At 39.3% G+C, this 16,114-nt stretch overlaps 1 protein-coding gene and 1 non-coding gene across 4 annotated transcripts in view; both read left to right on the top strand.

Annotated features, from left to right (window-relative positions):
* The window catches only part of NAP1L4 (nucleosome assembly protein 1 like 4), a 55,717-nt gene that overhangs the window by 11,568 nt on the left and 28,035 nt on the right, over positions 1-16,114 (top strand). For 2 of the 3 annotated variants that reach the window (XM_042447042.1, XM_042447043.1), the window contains exons 5-11: positions 607-748; positions 1,909-1,995; positions 3,158-3,289; positions 9,189-9,260; positions 10,006-10,145; positions 11,624-11,769; positions 13,859-13,972. In XM_042447042.1, the coding sequence (XP_042302976.1) occupies positions 607-748; positions 1,909-1,995; positions 3,158-3,289; positions 9,189-9,260; positions 10,006-10,145; positions 11,624-11,769; positions 13,859-13,972 (833 nt within the window). The remainder of the gene's footprint in view (positions 1-606; positions 749-1,908; positions 1,996-3,157; positions 3,290-9,188; positions 9,261-10,005; positions 10,146-11,623; positions 11,770-13,858; positions 13,973-16,114) is intronic. The other variant, XM_042447044.1, reaches the window with a different exon arrangement.
* Positions 2,260-2,387, top strand: LOC121920146. Its single transcript, XR_006101677.1, has one exon. It is a non-coding gene; the product is annotated as a small nucleolar RNA SNORA54 (small nucleolar RNA).

The following is a 16,114-nucleotide window of genomic DNA, read 5'->3' as shown; positions in this document are numbered from 1 at the left end:
TCATTCTGCTGATTTAAATAGTTCCATGAGTTGGATGGCCTTTGTTCTACATCTTTGAAACCTTTCATTGTTTATATTCACTTTCCCTTTTTATTGTCAGTGACCTTGGTTTAAAAACACCGCTACTCATGAATTTGGAGGGTTTTTTGAGCCCATGAGAGCAAGAATTCTAAAGTGAATCCATTCCTTGCTGCACTACTTTAGTTTCCTGATACCATCACTATAACTTCAGAAGGAGCAAATCACATAGGCCCAGCTACATTGAAACGGCAGTGTGGTGATAATGTTATCAGTGTAGCTTTGTATCCCCTGGTGCTGCTTTTCTTCCCAGACCTGCATTGTTGACACATTCTGAAGTTTGTTTCTGAGTTTAATAGAGTGGTAGACACTCTTTTTGGCTCCATTACATAAATTTGTAAACATGTCTCTGCTCCTGTAACAGTTTGAAATGGCACTTTTTTCAGTTCCTCCAGGACTTGTGTTATCAATAAGCATATATTTTAATTTTGAGTCAAGTGACTATGCGCCTTGAAGGAAGAAGTGTACTAAACTAGATGAGGGTGCTGGATAATATCACTGTACATATTTTTAATACCTTTTTTCTAGCTTACCAAAAGCAGTCAAAAGAAGAATTGATGCCTTGAAACAGCTTCAGGTGAAATGTGCCCATATAGAAGCTAAATTTTATGAAGAAGTTCATGATCTAGAGAGAAAATACGCAGCACTCTACCAGCCTCTCTTTGATAAGGTATTGTGAGAAGACATGTAAATTCACCTGTCACTTTCTAATTTTTCTTTCTTATCATTGTAATATCTCTTATAACTGGGGAGATTAAAACTGGGTAAACTTATTGAGTGATTTCCATATTTATTTCTATAGTATGCTCCTGTTGCAAAGCTGTTTTCAGTTTTATCAGTGGTTTTTGTGCATTGAAAAAAGAGATATAAGAAAACAAACAGGAGCTAAAGTATAGTATTTACATTCACCTATGGATAAGTCAACCTAGGTTTTTGGGGTCAATTTTTTGACTAAAATTTCTAGACTTATACATGAGTATATACAGTATTTTATTTTTATTATGTTTGCATGCAGTTAGTATTCCTTAAAAAGCAATTTTATTCATTCTAGTCAGGTTCATGGTTGAATTATTCAGCAGCAGTTACATATGTAACATGAACTTCCTCCGCATTATGTTCTATTTTGAAGGACAGGAGAGATGATTAAAACATGTTAAGATTTTGTTACATTAAAACAAATGAAAATGAAAATGAAGTCAACAAATTTTAATGTGTTCAAACATTGTACACTCATCCGTCCACATTTGCTGAGGTTAGGGGCACAGGACCCTCGTGAATGCGGAAAAACTACAAGTAACAAAAACACTATGTTTTTACCTGAGAGAAAATCTCTCTAGGAATCTCTAGGTCCTCCAGTGCAACTCTGTGGTGAACATCTGCTAGACATTGACTATAGAATTGCGCTGGAGGAGCTACAGAGCCCTACTGGAATTTTCTCTCTAAGAATCTCTAGGTCCTTCAGTGTGACCTTTGGTTAAAAGTGACCGTAGAGTTGTGGAGAACCTAGATATTCCTACAGAGAATATATTAATAAAATCCGTGAATAATCAGAGCCGCAAAAGTCAAAGGTGCAAATGTGGAGGGATGAGTGTACTTTGGTTAAAGTATTTAACATACCAACAGTCCAGATCTCTGTTAGATATGGGTTGTTTGAACAACAGTAAAATAGTTTGATATTATTAATTCTGCATGAGTAATTGGTATGGTCACTAACCCACTGGAGGACTGATATGTTACATTTTCTGTATTTTAGTTTTTTGAAACACTCTTGGATTTTTTTTTTGTAAACTTACTATATTCTAATATGTGTTTTTTATATAATTTGTGTAGAGAAGGGAGTTTATCACTGGCTGTGCTGAACCTACAGATGCAGAGGCAGAATGGCACAGTGAAAATGAGGAAGAAGAGAAACTAGCTGTAAGTAAAATAAGTAATTTAAATGCTAGGATTATTTTAAAAAACTTAAATTATAAATTTAATGTACCTTATGCTTTTATAATGAAGTAAATGAATGAAAACATGGCTGTCATCAGAAAGCTTGTGTCAATTTGGGGAACTGGAAACACTTGACTTTTTCCCTCTTTTTCTGAAACTTCAGAAAATAGCTACAGGTTCCAACAGTTTGCCTGTTGGAAGTGAACATTTCCATTTAGCATTGTTTCAATTTTGTAATAAAATAATTTGCACTGTTCGTAACCTGGTGACAGCATCTTCTGCCAGTGGGTTCCATTCCAGTGCTATAACAAGACCCAAAATGAGAAAAAGCCAGATATTTCTGCCTGTCTTTAACCTCTGTTTTGGGTACACTTTGTGTGTTTAAATAGAAGGGAGAGTAATTTTACATGTATTGTTTACGATGTTTGAGAAATTCTCAATTTAGATTAATTTTTTGATTTATTTGCAAGTTGCATTTTGATTCCCCTAATAAGAAAACATTACGTCCAAACTGGCAAATTCTTTCATCTCTCAACATCCCAATCAGAATTGTGCAGAATTTATTGGGAGAAAGCAGGGAGGCTGATGCCTGTTACTAAATTGCTCCCTTGTAGCTCCTCTTGCCAGTGGGAGTAGGTAATTTACCCATCAGTCTGAACCAAGATCTTTACCTCTCACCTTTTCAAAAAAGCTGGACTCTGAAGTAGAAAACAGAACCTGGCCTCATATTGTAGCTTGTTAGGTAATCAGCAGACTCAAAATACCAGTTTGGAAAAAGTGTTAAATAAGCCATAGACTAAGGAATCCTGGTTATTTAGTTATTCTTTACTAACAGGTAGAGTCAAACAGGAATGCTTGGACAGTGCACGCTACCCCTTTTATGCTTGTTCAGAAAGCCAGATTTATTTGCAATCCAACTTTGCTTTAGCTTCTCTCCAGACTTCAAGTCTTGTGTCATGCAGTTGGATTAAATGCATGAAGAGAAAAGTAACTAAACCACCTGTTATGGAAAACAACAAGAGGTTCTTGTTCACATGGAAACTATCTATTTGAAAAACAACCCTGGAACAAACTGGAATTTATTTTAAAAGGTTTTGTCCCAAACTTTAGATGTAATATAAATTAATCTATCTTCTGTTTCTAGGGAGACCTGAAAAATAAAGTAGTAATAGAAGACAAAGAAGCAGGAGCAGCTGAAGAGTCCAGTCCCAAAGGAATACCAGATTTTTGGTTCACAATATTTAGAAATGTAGATATGCTGAGCGAATTAGTACAGGTAACCCATTAAACCCTTCTTTTATGCAATGCCTCACAGGTTAGATAATATAACTTGAATAGAAGTGAGTGTTACAATTAATGATAACATGTAGTTACAAGTAAAGCACTTTGTTTTCTGTGTTGGCAATTTAGTGATATTCCATTCTCTATTTGGTAACTCCCAATGGTTAAGGCATCAGATTTCGTTTTGTCTGCTAAGATACAGTTACAGTTGGCCCTCTATATCCACAAGCATCCATGGCTTGAAAATATTAAAAAAATAAATAAATTCCAAAAAGCAAACCTTGATTTTGCCATTTTATATAAGGGACACCATCTTATTGTATTTAGTGAAACTTGAGCATCCACAGATTTTGATATCCAGAGGGGTTCTGGAATCATACCCCAGTGGATACCAAGGGCCCATTGTATTTTGAAGAAAGATTTAACCAGGGCACATTTTTCTCCTGTTTCTGTTGGAGATATTTGTCTATCCTTTTTGTTGTTGTTGTTTTATAGTTTATTTCTAAAGCGCTGTAAATGTACACAGCACTGTACATGCAAATGATCAAATCAATAAAAATAAAACCTGCCAATGGCGTACAATCTACAAAATGCGTGTAAAACAATAGGTAATAATATATAATAGAATTGGTTAAAATAAGCAAGCAACAATTAAAAACATCAACTATCCAATCAACAATCAGATAATCACACAGTGCCTGGGAATGCTTCCCTAAACAGGATATTCTTCAACTCAGATTTAAAGGCGGTCAAAGAAGTGATGACCTTTGTTCGTGGGGGAAGAAGGTTCCAGGAGTGAGGGGCAGCAAGTGAGAAGGGACGAATCCGGGATGGGGCAGTGGAGATCCTAGGCTGGGACAACAGACCTTGACTACTAGAACGGAGGGTACAAGTGGGAATGTACAGAGAAAAGTTCAGATAGATAAAGAGGAGCCAGCCCATGCAGGGCTTTAAAGGTCAATAACGGAAGGGAAAGGGGAGCCAGTGAAGGGATAATAATAAAGGAGAAACATGGTCAAATTGGTGAGCGGATGTTTTTGCTGCTTGGTCTTAGGCTTGGATGATTCTTTGCTTTCAGATCAGTCTGAAGAAAGGAAAAAGATAGAAAGTGTCACCCAGTCTTACTGGGTTGTATGTTTTCTCATCCCTAGTTCTAGAGTGCCAAGATTTATCAGTACCAGTTCATAGCTGTCTTTTCTCTTCCCTTTTGCTGTGCAGAAAAAAAGCAAATTGCAGAAGAAAAGTGTGAAATTGTAGTAGGAATAAGTGGTATCCATAGGTCAGGTTTTTGCAACTAAATTGTAGGCATTTGCTATTCCACAGGTCCTTGGCCTAGTGCTACCCCATGTCCAGGTAAAAGAAATTAAAATAGGTTTGCCCTATTTGCCCTATTCTGTAATAATATTTGGATGGCAATAAAATGTGCTCATTGCCGTTACCTTGGTGGCTTTTAAAGGGTTTGGACAAATTAGTGAAGGTTGCGTCTACTAGCTGTGATAACTAAATTAAGCCTCAGGTTCATAGACAACTTTGCATTGTGATGGTGAAGCAAATGACAGGGAAGGATTGTTTATTTCACTTTGTAAAAAGTTTGACTAGCCATAGTTGGACAGATTAAATAAGGCTCTCTTGTATAATGACCAGTATTTACACTATTTTGAACAGAATTTTGAACAGTTCTCCCATAATTGAATGAATATCCACAAAAATTGTGTTTTGGAAAAGATACTTTACTAGTTTACAGATTGTGGCTGATAGTTCTCTAACACACTTTGTTTCATCAACCTAGGTCACAGGGTCACTTAAGCTTCACTCTGCCATGACTCTTCATCAAATAGAATAAATTAGTCCTTGCCACTGGCAAGGCCTGTTGACTGGTGTAGGGAACAGCACATCACTCCAAGTATCTTAGATTTATTTTTAAATCTCATACTCCATCTTCAACAAGACAGATAAGTGTTTTCTGAACACTTAGCTGTGACTCATCCATTCTAATTGGCTTTAATGACTAAGGAGTGAACTCTGTTCTCCTAGTTGCATTTTCCTGGATGCAAACATTTAAAGTCCTCTTAATTCATGGACTTGTCAAACACTGTCCATATTTTACTTGTCTTTCCCCTTTAAAAAGCAAGATCTTACATCATCCCTACTCACCCGAGACTGTCGCCATGCTGTCAAGGCTCAGGTAAAATGGTAGTTGTAAGTTAATTTTTGTTTTTATACACAGTGGTTTAAAAAGAACAATGTATTGGCCTTTAACGTGGCTTCCGTCCTGCTTCATCTGTTGGGAAGTGAGATTCCCAGCTTGTTCAGGCAAGTCCTGTTGCAACTCAGCACGTAGGCTAAAAGAGCATACATGGAACACTCTCCTATCTCAATTCTTAAGATAGTGAACTTAACAGTACTCTCTTCACTGTTATGTTATGTTAAAGCCAGAGGCCTTGAGTTCTTCATTTTCCACTGTTCTGAAATTTCTCCAGAATGGGAAGGACTGGGAGGTTAAATCCAAAATGCTCCTAGCACCCTGCCTGGAGCAAGTTGCCATCCTAATTACAGGAAAAAGAGAGGTCTCACTTCTGCCTTCACTTATAAAAAAAATTATTTCTTAAGGTAGCCAGAATTTTCTTGGTTGAGCACAGAGTTCCCCATCTGGAAGCTTTCTTTCAAGCCACAACCAGATACCCTTTCAAGCCTTTTGTCTTTTAAGACTGCCTTATCAATGATCATTAATTTGATAGGTAGCACAAAGCAATATTGTGCTTCATCTTAGTTTCTGTTTGATTCCCAAGGATAATTATTATACAGTGGGCCCTTGGTATCTACTGGTGTTGGGTTTTAGGTCCCCCCGTGGATACCAAATTCTGTGAAAGCTCAAGTCCCATTATAATAATAATAAATAATAAAAATTTTATTTGTATTTTCCTGCCTCTCCCAGATGGATCGAGGTGGGATTACAATCGAGCAACAATAACAGTATACAACAATAAAACATATAATATTCATAGTTAAAAACAGTTTAAAAACAATACATCATCCTAAATAGAAGAGCAGGGTGAAGACCTTAGAAGAGATTGGGTGGGTAGGCTTGCTGGAAGAGATCCGTCTTAACTGCCCTCTTGAAAGCCTCCAAGGAGGTAATAAGACGGATCTCTTCCGGAAGGTTATTCCATAGTTTAGGAGCCACCAAAGTAAAAATTCTTTGAGAGGTTGAAACCAATCTAGTTGAATCCACCTTCAACACATTTTTCCCAGAAGTTCTAAGAGTGCAGAGCGGACTCTATAGGAAACTCGGGCCTGAGCCATATAGGGCTTTATAGGTAATAACACCTTGTATTGTGCTTGGAAGCTGATTGGTAGCCAATGAAGATCTTTCAAAATAGATGTTATATGGTCAAATTTCGAAGAACCAGTGACTAATCTGTCTGCTGCATTTTGTACCAGTTGAAACTTCCGAACTTGGTACAAGGGTAGCCCCATGTAGAGCGCATTACAGAAATCAAGACGAGAGATTACCAGTACATGTACCACTGCTTCAAGGTCCCCTTGGTCCAGTTAGGGATGCAGTTGGCGTATCAACCGGAGTTGGTACCAAGCACTCCTGGCTGTTGCATCTACTTGAGATGACAATTGTAGCGAAGAGTCCAGGAGTACTCCCAAACTACGAACTTCATCTTTTAGGGGAAGTGTGACCCTGTCCATGACAGGGTGACTGATTTCCTTCCCAGGATCTGAGGGACCTATCGCTAGTACTTCCGTTTTCTCTGAATTCAACCTGAGTTTTTTTCCCCTCATCCAGCCCATTACTGACCTTAGGCAGGCATCCAGAGGAGAGATGCCATCCCCAGTCACTGCAACAGTCGGAGACATAGAGAAATGAATCTGGGTGTCATCAGCTTACTGATAACACTGCGCCCATGTCTCTAGATGATCTCTCCCAGCGGCTTCATGTAAATGTTAAATAGCATAGGGGATTATATATAATGGCATAGTAAAATTGTGTTTCTTATATAAATAGGAAAAAGATTTGCTTTTTGGAATCTTTATGTTTTTAAAATATTTTGAAGCTGTAGGTGCTTGAATCCATGGATAAAAAAAATCTGTGGATGTGGAGGGCTGACTGTAATGCTTTTGTGTCTGATAGGGTTGTCCAGCAAGATCTGGAGAATTCAGATTGTGAAGCTATACATTGTTTCCTGTGTTATATGTAGAAATATGAACAAGATGTTGTATAGGTCAAGCAGTTGATTCCCTCTGTGGGGATAGGAAAGTCTCTTTTCCATGAAAAATCTGGTTCCCACTTCCCTTAGCCAACCATGGTAATCCTTGCAATATCCAAGCCATTAATCCATTCCCTATTCCTAGCTAGTGGCTCTAGAAATGCCTGGAAGTGTTGTATGCCATTATTACCCAACTGAAAGGGAGCAGGGAAGCAAAGTCTGGCTTCTGGCCTAAACATCTCTGCTTTGGAGAGGAATCTGATGATGATGGGAGGGCTGATGCCATCTTTCCAACAGAGGGCTATGTGTGAGGGAATCCACATTTTTAGCTCCCCGTTTTCTTCTGTCTTTTTTACTGGGCATTAGAGAATCACTGTGTTGGCTTACTTTGAGACAAATGTTTGGTTGCAAGATCCTTCAGGGTGTTTGTGGCACTATGTCAGGGTTGTATCTCTGAGTGAAAGGGCAATATATTTTTTACACCCCAGTGGTTGGACCTCTGAGAGATGGCAGGTAAGCAGAGCAGAGGTCCACGACCTTGTTTTTTCCAGTTTTCTGGTTATTACCTCTTGAAGGCTTCATTTCAATGTTAAGACTAGTCAGACTTTTCTACATTAATATTTTTGATCTTGGGGAAGGAAGAGGGAGGTGCCACCAGCAGAATGTTTCTTCCAAGGTCCTCCATGCTGATGGACAGAGGCGAGTGCCCAGGTTTCTTACATGGTAGGATTTATTACCTGTAATTCTTAGAAAATAAAAATGATGGCTGGCTGCAGTCAAACACTTCATTTTGAAGCATACACAGGTCCTGTTGGGTTTATCGTGTGTGTCTGCATGTTGTACTGGTATAACTTTATGTGTTATATCATTTTGAGGGGGGGATGATGTGGCTATGTGGTCTATCTGAGTTTCTTTCAACATCACCACTTTCCTTTGTTTGATTTTTGTAAAATAGGTATTTTGTTGCTTTTTGTGGGACTCAGTATATAGTTTGGTGTTTGGAACACAGACTTTGTGCTGAGTGTCCAGGCTAAGTTGCGCTTGTTTGTTAGCTTCATCAGTTTGCCTTCTCTAAAGTGAGTAGAATTTTAAAAATACAGTTTTGTGTTTTGGAACTCCAAGAACTTAGGATCTTGGAGTTATTTTTGTTTCAGTGCCAACAATTTTCATTTTGTGGAACGAGTGATATGTAACTGTCACTGCCCATATATCAGCCATTTCGTGAATGGACAATTTATTGTTTTGTGGGACCTGCTATCATATTTTAAGGAAATTGTGCAATACCACTGATCCCCCAGAGTTGAGGATTGGTGCTTATGTCTTGACATTTTAAAATACAGTTGTGCCTTACCAACAGGTTTGTGTGTATGTTTTTTTTTTTTTTTGAGTGGTCAGTTTCTGTCCCTTTATTATTTCTGTGTGCCTTCTCTGGCTCAGCCCATGGGCAAGGATTGTGTATGACACTTAAAAGGGGTGGGTCTGTGTACAGGGTATAGCTCTAGTAGACATTTTGCTAGCAATTCTTAAAATTCTCATATTCACTTAATACGGAAGCGTAGGAAATTAAATTTGTAAATAATGATGGCGTACTTAAGCTCAATCACTTGTGCTGAGTGTGATATTTATGAAATGCAAGGCATGTCTTTTGTTTTATTAATAACTCTAATTTATGTTTAGGAATATGATGAGCCAATTTTGAAACACCTGCAAGATATCAAAGTGAAATTTTCTGAGCCAGGACAGCCAATGGTTAGTATTGTTTAATTTTTTGCTATAATATGTGGCATAATAGGCATTAATGCCTTGGGTGTGGAGGTGCCACTGTTTTATTTTAATGTATTCAGTTGGTAGGAATGATTTTTCTCAACTTTGCCTCTTAAGAGGGGAAGGTCCTTATATAATGTTGTTGAGAGGGGACGTCCTTATATAGCTTAGTTACAACAATAGCATCACCTGTTTGCTACTGATGCTTCACACATTATAAGCATTTTTAAAAAGTCTAGATTTTTGCATTTTATTTTAATTGAACAGCATTCACATGTGTTTTCATCCATGGTGTTTATAGCAATATTTATATGAAGTATTATATTTATATCCCACCTTTTAGTTCTAAGTTGACTGTAGTAATTCAACAGCATTGACCTAGTCCTAACAGTGTATTCAGGCTATCCATGGCTTTGTTAAGAAAACAAATAAAAACAAAACACAGGATTAGGTACAATGACTAGCCATAGCATAAGCTAAGTAAAAACAAAAACAATAAACAGGTAACTCACAAATATTTTCAAACTCTAAATTCAAATTTTGTAAGTTTTTTTGTGATATAGTTTTTATGGTTTAGTAGAACAATGTACAGTAGTCATGTCCAGACAGATCTTAGATTTAATGTTATAAAGAAGATGTCACAATCCAGATACTCCACACTATTAACAAATAATTATTTTCTTTCTATGTACTTGAAAATGGTGATGATGTAATAATGTACCTCTTTTAGTCTTTCACATTAGAGTTCCACTTTGAGCCCAATGACTACTTTACTAATTCGCTTCTGACAAAAACTTACAAGATGAAATCAGAGCCAGATAAGTCAGATCCTTTTTCATTTGAAGGCCCTGAAATTGTTGACTGTGAAGGGTAAGGAAACATTTAAAAATATTTTTAAATTTTCTATTCCAAATGTTAAAATAGTATTGTAAATATATATATATATATATATATATATATATATATATATATATTCATAATATTAAACCCACAGAACAAGGTGAATATATGTGTGCTGCAAATATCTAGACATTAGTATTGTGCTGAAGAGCCAGTATGAACTGTGCTAAAGAGTTACACATAGTTGAATGGGTAACACTTTTCAGATGGGTTACAGCTTCACTTCAACCACCTCTTGTTTCTTAGCTTTGAAGATGTTGTGATATTGCATCTGTAGACAGGGGGCCACAAAAGTATCAAATAATATTCAATATAGTGGGCTCTTCCCTTACACGGGGGATCCAGTCTAGACCCCCCCCCCCCCGGCGGAAGGCAAAAAACACATATGCTCGAGCCCCATTGGGGCTTGTGCATGTGGTGTGGCGCGCGCGCCATGGGCATACACACCAATCTTTTTATTACAGTGCAACTTCTGCGTAAAATGAAAGTTGCGTATGGCACCCCTGCCTATGGCATGCCAGTATATGGCGTGGGTGCACTGTACTAGTTTTAATTCTTAGAATTTCCTTCCCAGATCTATCAACTTCATTTAAAGTTATTTGCATTGCACTGTAGTACACTTGTACTTATTTGATTAAGGCTCCTTAAAATGTGCTGAACACCCTCCCTCTCGAAGTGAGACATTTTGCCACAAGCTAGTGCTTCTGGAGCTGTAAAAATTAGATAGGCTTCAAATTTTAGGAAATATTTTGTAGTACTGTTTTTAAATAATAAAAAAGAAATGTTATTCTAATGATGTGACAGTGTCTGATTATATATACTCATGAAAAAATTGGCTTAATAAAAAATTAAATATATTGTTCAAATGACTTTACTCTAAGAACACTTTCATATGCTGTGGTTATCCAGAGATGATTCATAAGTTGCAAGTATACCAGCTAAATGGCACAATCCAGGTAGCAGCATTGTTGCGAACATTTAGAAAAAAAATCATTTCACTTTTGCTTTGGTAATTATTTTCTTGGCTTTGCAGGCAGCTGTTGGTTGGTGCCTGTGAAGAATATCACCCCCCCCCCCCCATTTGCCAGTACTGTGTTTAGAATGCTATTGATGAAATGAATTTCTCCTATTGTCACTTTCTTTTTCCTTCCCATTTGGTTACAGATGGCTTGTATATCTCTTGTTGTCACTTCTGTTTTCCTTCCAATTTGGTTACAGATCTATTTTTTTTTAACACTGGAACATTGACCTCTGCTTTTTCTTAATGGCTCTTTCTGTGCATCAAGGCTATCACTCAGCTTTTCCTTATGCTTGGTTGGATGTAGCTAGCATAACTGCTGTAGGAAGCAACCATTATCCTCATGGGAAATTACCTTTAGTCTGAAAAGCTACTAACTGTTCTTCATGGCTTTTCACTTTTCAATGTCACTGGCATACTTTATCTCCAGATGTACTATTGACTGGAAGAAAGGAAAAAATGTTACAGTTAAAACAATAAAGAAGAAACAGAAACACAAGGGGCGAGGCACAGTCAGAACAATTACTAAACAAGTACCCAATGACTCCTTTTTCAACTTCTTCAGTCCAATAAAAGGTAAGCATGTTTCAGTTTAGTCTGCCCTTACTAGTTACACTCTTGTATATTTTAACAAGCCTTTTCATATAAAAATAGGAGAAGTAGCTGAATTGTGTTCCTGTTTGGTACTGAGTGCCTAAGTTCTTGCAAGCCAGCCACAAAAAAAATTGGAAGACTAAACACAGAAGTAATGGTCACTCTTTCTACCCCTTTAATAGGAGTGTTCTATTCAGGGCTCTAGACAACCTGGAATAAGTGCTTTTGGGGCTCACAGAAGACATCATTTTTCTTTCTCAATCCCCTGGAACCACCCCTTTCCTATTGTGTAGTTGGAAGAGGACTTAGTACAGCGGGCCTTCCTCTTACACGGGGGATCCATTCCACCCCTGCCCCACACGTAAGAGGAATTCTGCGTATGCTCGAGCCCCATTAAAAATAATGGGGCTCACATGGTGAATGTGCCACGGACACACTTGCCATTACCCCTTCTGGCATACGCTGAAAGCCACATATATCGTGCCCACATATAATGAATCTTTATTTGTATACTGTACCGCTATTCCCATGATCACAGCGGTTTACAACAGTAATAAAAACATACTGAAACTACAAAATCCAATAGAAAGAAATCCCCCCCACATTAAACCATACAGTACAGCAATAAAATATCCATCATTCAATCACAGTTAAAACAGTTAAAAACCAAAGCACCAATTACATCCAATACAATACAGCAACACAAAGGGAGAAGAATGACGCAGGTGTACTGTATATGACTTTCTGCAAGCTTCTGACCTAAGTTCTTGCCTGCTATATATCAGGGATATAGTATGAGAAGGAAAGTTTCTTCATGGTCTATGACTCACACAAATCGATTATCTGCACCTGCACAGTGCATCATTTGGAACCTTCTAGAGCTATTATATAAGCTTTTTGGCAGTAGACCCACCCACCCTCTGATCACCTTACTAGTGCAGTTCTTGCCTAAACTTTCAATTCCTTTTTCTCTGCTGCATTAGCAGCATCAAAGGAACCGTGCTGAGCTATTTCTGTTTGGTTTCTATCTTGATGTGGGGAGGTTTTCTTGACTTTGCTTCCTGGGATAATGATTTGGCTTGTTATTTGTCTTCTGAATATCTTGTTGAGTATTGGAGCTATTTTTGCTTCCTTTCTCAGTACAGTGGGCCCTTGGTATCTGCAGGGGATCCGTTCCAGATCCCCCTGCAAATACCAAATTTGCCAATACTGATTACATTGGGCACTTTGCCCCCCGCCTCCCTGGAGCCAGCCTTGCCACTTTCACCACAGCAGGTGGCAGGGATTACCTCCTCCTCCTCCCATTGCCGCTACCATGGCTCTTCCTCCTTCTCCCTTTTCCTTCCTCCTCCTCCTCTTCACCCCGTCTCTGCTCTTCCTCCTCTTTTTCTTTCTTCCTGCTTTTTCCCACCTCCTCCTCCTTTCTCCTCCTCCTCTTACCCCCCTCTGTGGCCACTGCCTCCGCTCATCCTCCTCCTCGTCCTCCCCCCTGTCCCCCCCCCCCCCCCCATGGGCTTGCCATCCATGAATGCTCAAATCTGGGGGATAGCAAATCCACAGATACAAGGGCTGGACTGTATACCACTGCTGTGTTCTGAATTCTGTCTTTAGGTTTGATTTTGGATTATGTGGCTAACATTTCAGCATAGCGGTTTTCCTTACAGTGGCCTATTGTTGCTTCATCAGATTCTTTTTAAAAAAATGTGCCTTGCACAGAGCAAAAATTCCCGGTAGGCACAGTGTTCACATTGCTTCTTGTGCTTCAGTGAATGTCACAGCATGGGGTCTTGTATTCATTCCAGGCTGTTCACCCCACAGGCACTAAAAATTGCTTGTCCATGAGCAAGCTCTGATGGCCTCAGGTAAAACCATCTGACACGGTTTCCAGAACCCTTCACCTTGATCTCTATTGGCTCTGAGTGTCTGGGGTTCAGCAGTCTGCATGGTCGATAAATTCTTTTTGCAAGACTCTGATGCCTGTTTTGATTTATAAAGGCCACACACCAGAACTGTCAAAACTGACACTCAGATATGCCTTTGACACTGTACTGTTTTCTTGACTTTGTGGCAGCTGCTTTGACCACTGAATGGAGGACTGAAAAGAGATTGTATAAGAAAAAGAAAAGATTGAAACATGTTGGGTCTTCCCCAAAGACTTCATCTTCTGCACTTCTGTATGCTTCTGGTAAGGTCCTACAGCCACCCCAGTGGTTCAGCTTTCAGTAGATGTGACACATTCCTCTCCTTAAGGAACAGATGTTCTACAGAACAGATGATGGCACCTGCCCTGGAACTAGAGATTAAACAGCCTGAGGCAGAGCCTGCTGACCCAGTTTATAAGAGTATTTAGAGCATGGTTTCAACACCAGTATCCATTCTGGTGCTTCCTTTGTTTCTCAAAGTAGCTGACAGGACTTCGTCTACTCCTTCCATGATGCAACCCACATCAGAGAAAACCAAGGAACTGTATTGTGTGTTGGACTCTGATTCAGACTGGCTTTTGCACCACACTACTCAAAGCCAAACTTCATCATAGTTGAAGCGGCTCAGTCTAAATCAACGCAGAAAAAGCATGCCACCCCTTCTGATAAGGAGGGCAAAAAGCTGGACTTAATGGCAAAGAAGCTTTATTCTACTTCATCCCTATTTAGGGATCACGAATTACAAGGCTAGTATGGGAGCATACCAGCTCAATCTTGGGGAACACATGATACCTTTCTTTGCCAAGCTCCTAGAAGAAGACAGACATTTCACTGTGGCTCCTGTCCAAGGCCCATGTGCTAGCAGCTCAGCAGATAACCTCCACTCTTCATGTGGCTGGCTGCAATGCAAAAACTCTAGCAGGCAGTTGTTTTGCGTAGACATGCATGATTGTGGGCATCAGGATTATCACACTGGGCACAAACAACAGTAGAGGACCTGCCATTCAGTGAAGAGGCGCTGTTCAGTGTGGAGCTGGATGATAAGGTGGAAGAGATGTTGAAGATGTATAACACAGCCTGTATGTTCAGCTTTCCATCACTGTCTTCTACTCTGTAAATGTCATTCAGTCCCACAAGTTTGTGTTGTTCTCGCTCCCAGATTTTCCCATATGCCGCCTCCTGTAGGACTAAAGTATTGGCTCCAATCCTATCGGAAAATATCTCAGAAACAAGGCAAGCAGCATTTTTTACTTTGCAGATACCTTTAATCCCACCAGCTCTCCTCTCTTCAACAACACCCTTTCCCATTACCACCAGTCTTGGGCTGCTGTAACATCAGTCACTTGGATTCTTGACATTGTGCAGAGGGGGTGTGCAATAAGAGTTTGGGAGTTATCCCCCTTCAGGAGTAATTCACATCACTGCCCCCCTCTGACATTATCATTGAGCAAGTCCATACTCTCCTCCTATTAAACTGGTCCCTATACCATCAGTCCTACGGAAAATCTTCTCTTGCTACTTCATTGTGTGTAAAAATGATGACTACCTTTGTCTGATTTTTTGACTTTTGGGATGCCAGTTTCTACATTTAACCCAGACACTTAAGAACTGTTGCACTTGGTTCCATCCTTCTTCTTTACAAGGAGAAGATTGGCTTTCAACATTGGAATTGAAGGACGTGTATTTTGGTATTGCAGTTCACCTTTTGCACATGTGCTTCCTTCGTTTTGCTGTGCAAAGAAGGGCCCATCATTTTCATGTCCTTGCTTTTAGACTGTCCACTGCCCCTTGGTTCTTCACATAGTGCGTGGCAGTAGTAGCAGCTTGGCTCTACTGTATTAACAAAGGGTTGGTCTATTCAGTTACATTGTCGACTGGCTCTTTTTTGTGCAAACAAAGGCAAACTCCTCTATGTTACCAATTGCACACACTGCCTCCTTAACATGCTGGGCCTTATTGTCAATTTGAAAAAATCTAATTTGGAAACATCCTAGACAGTGAAATTGATCAGGGCTATTCTAGATTCTCAAGTGTCTGCGGCCTTGCCTCCCAGACAAGCAGTACCAGCATCTTCTCAGAGCTGTCTTCTTGTCTCAAAGCAATTGCAGGATAGCAGGAAAGACCATTCAAGTGCTCTTTGCGTTCATGGTTTCAGCAGTGACAGTGACACTATTAGCAAAGCTCAGGATGTGTCCCTTACAGGCCTGGTTCCTGTCTTGGCTTGACCCCTTGACAGATGCTCCTTATCTTCATCTCACTACACTGAGAGATATTCATTGATTCTAGCATGGTTACTCAATCCCAACAACATTTATTCTTTCCTCTCCAACCTGAAATAGCAGTCACAGTGGATGCCTCCATGGAAGAGGCCACACAGAAGAACTTTTGATAAAGGTGCAGTAGAC

The sequence above is a fragment of the Sceloporus undulatus genome, chromosome 1 (genome assembly GCF_019175285.1).
Source record: "Sceloporus undulatus isolate JIND9_A2432 ecotype Alabama chromosome 1, SceUnd_v1.1, whole genome shotgun sequence".
Classification (NCBI taxonomy): Eukaryota; Metazoa; Chordata; class Lepidosauria; order Squamata; family Phrynosomatidae; genus Sceloporus; species Sceloporus undulatus.
The sequence above is the reverse complement of the archived record's forward strand: the minus strand, read 5'-3'. Positions and strand labels throughout refer to the sequence as shown.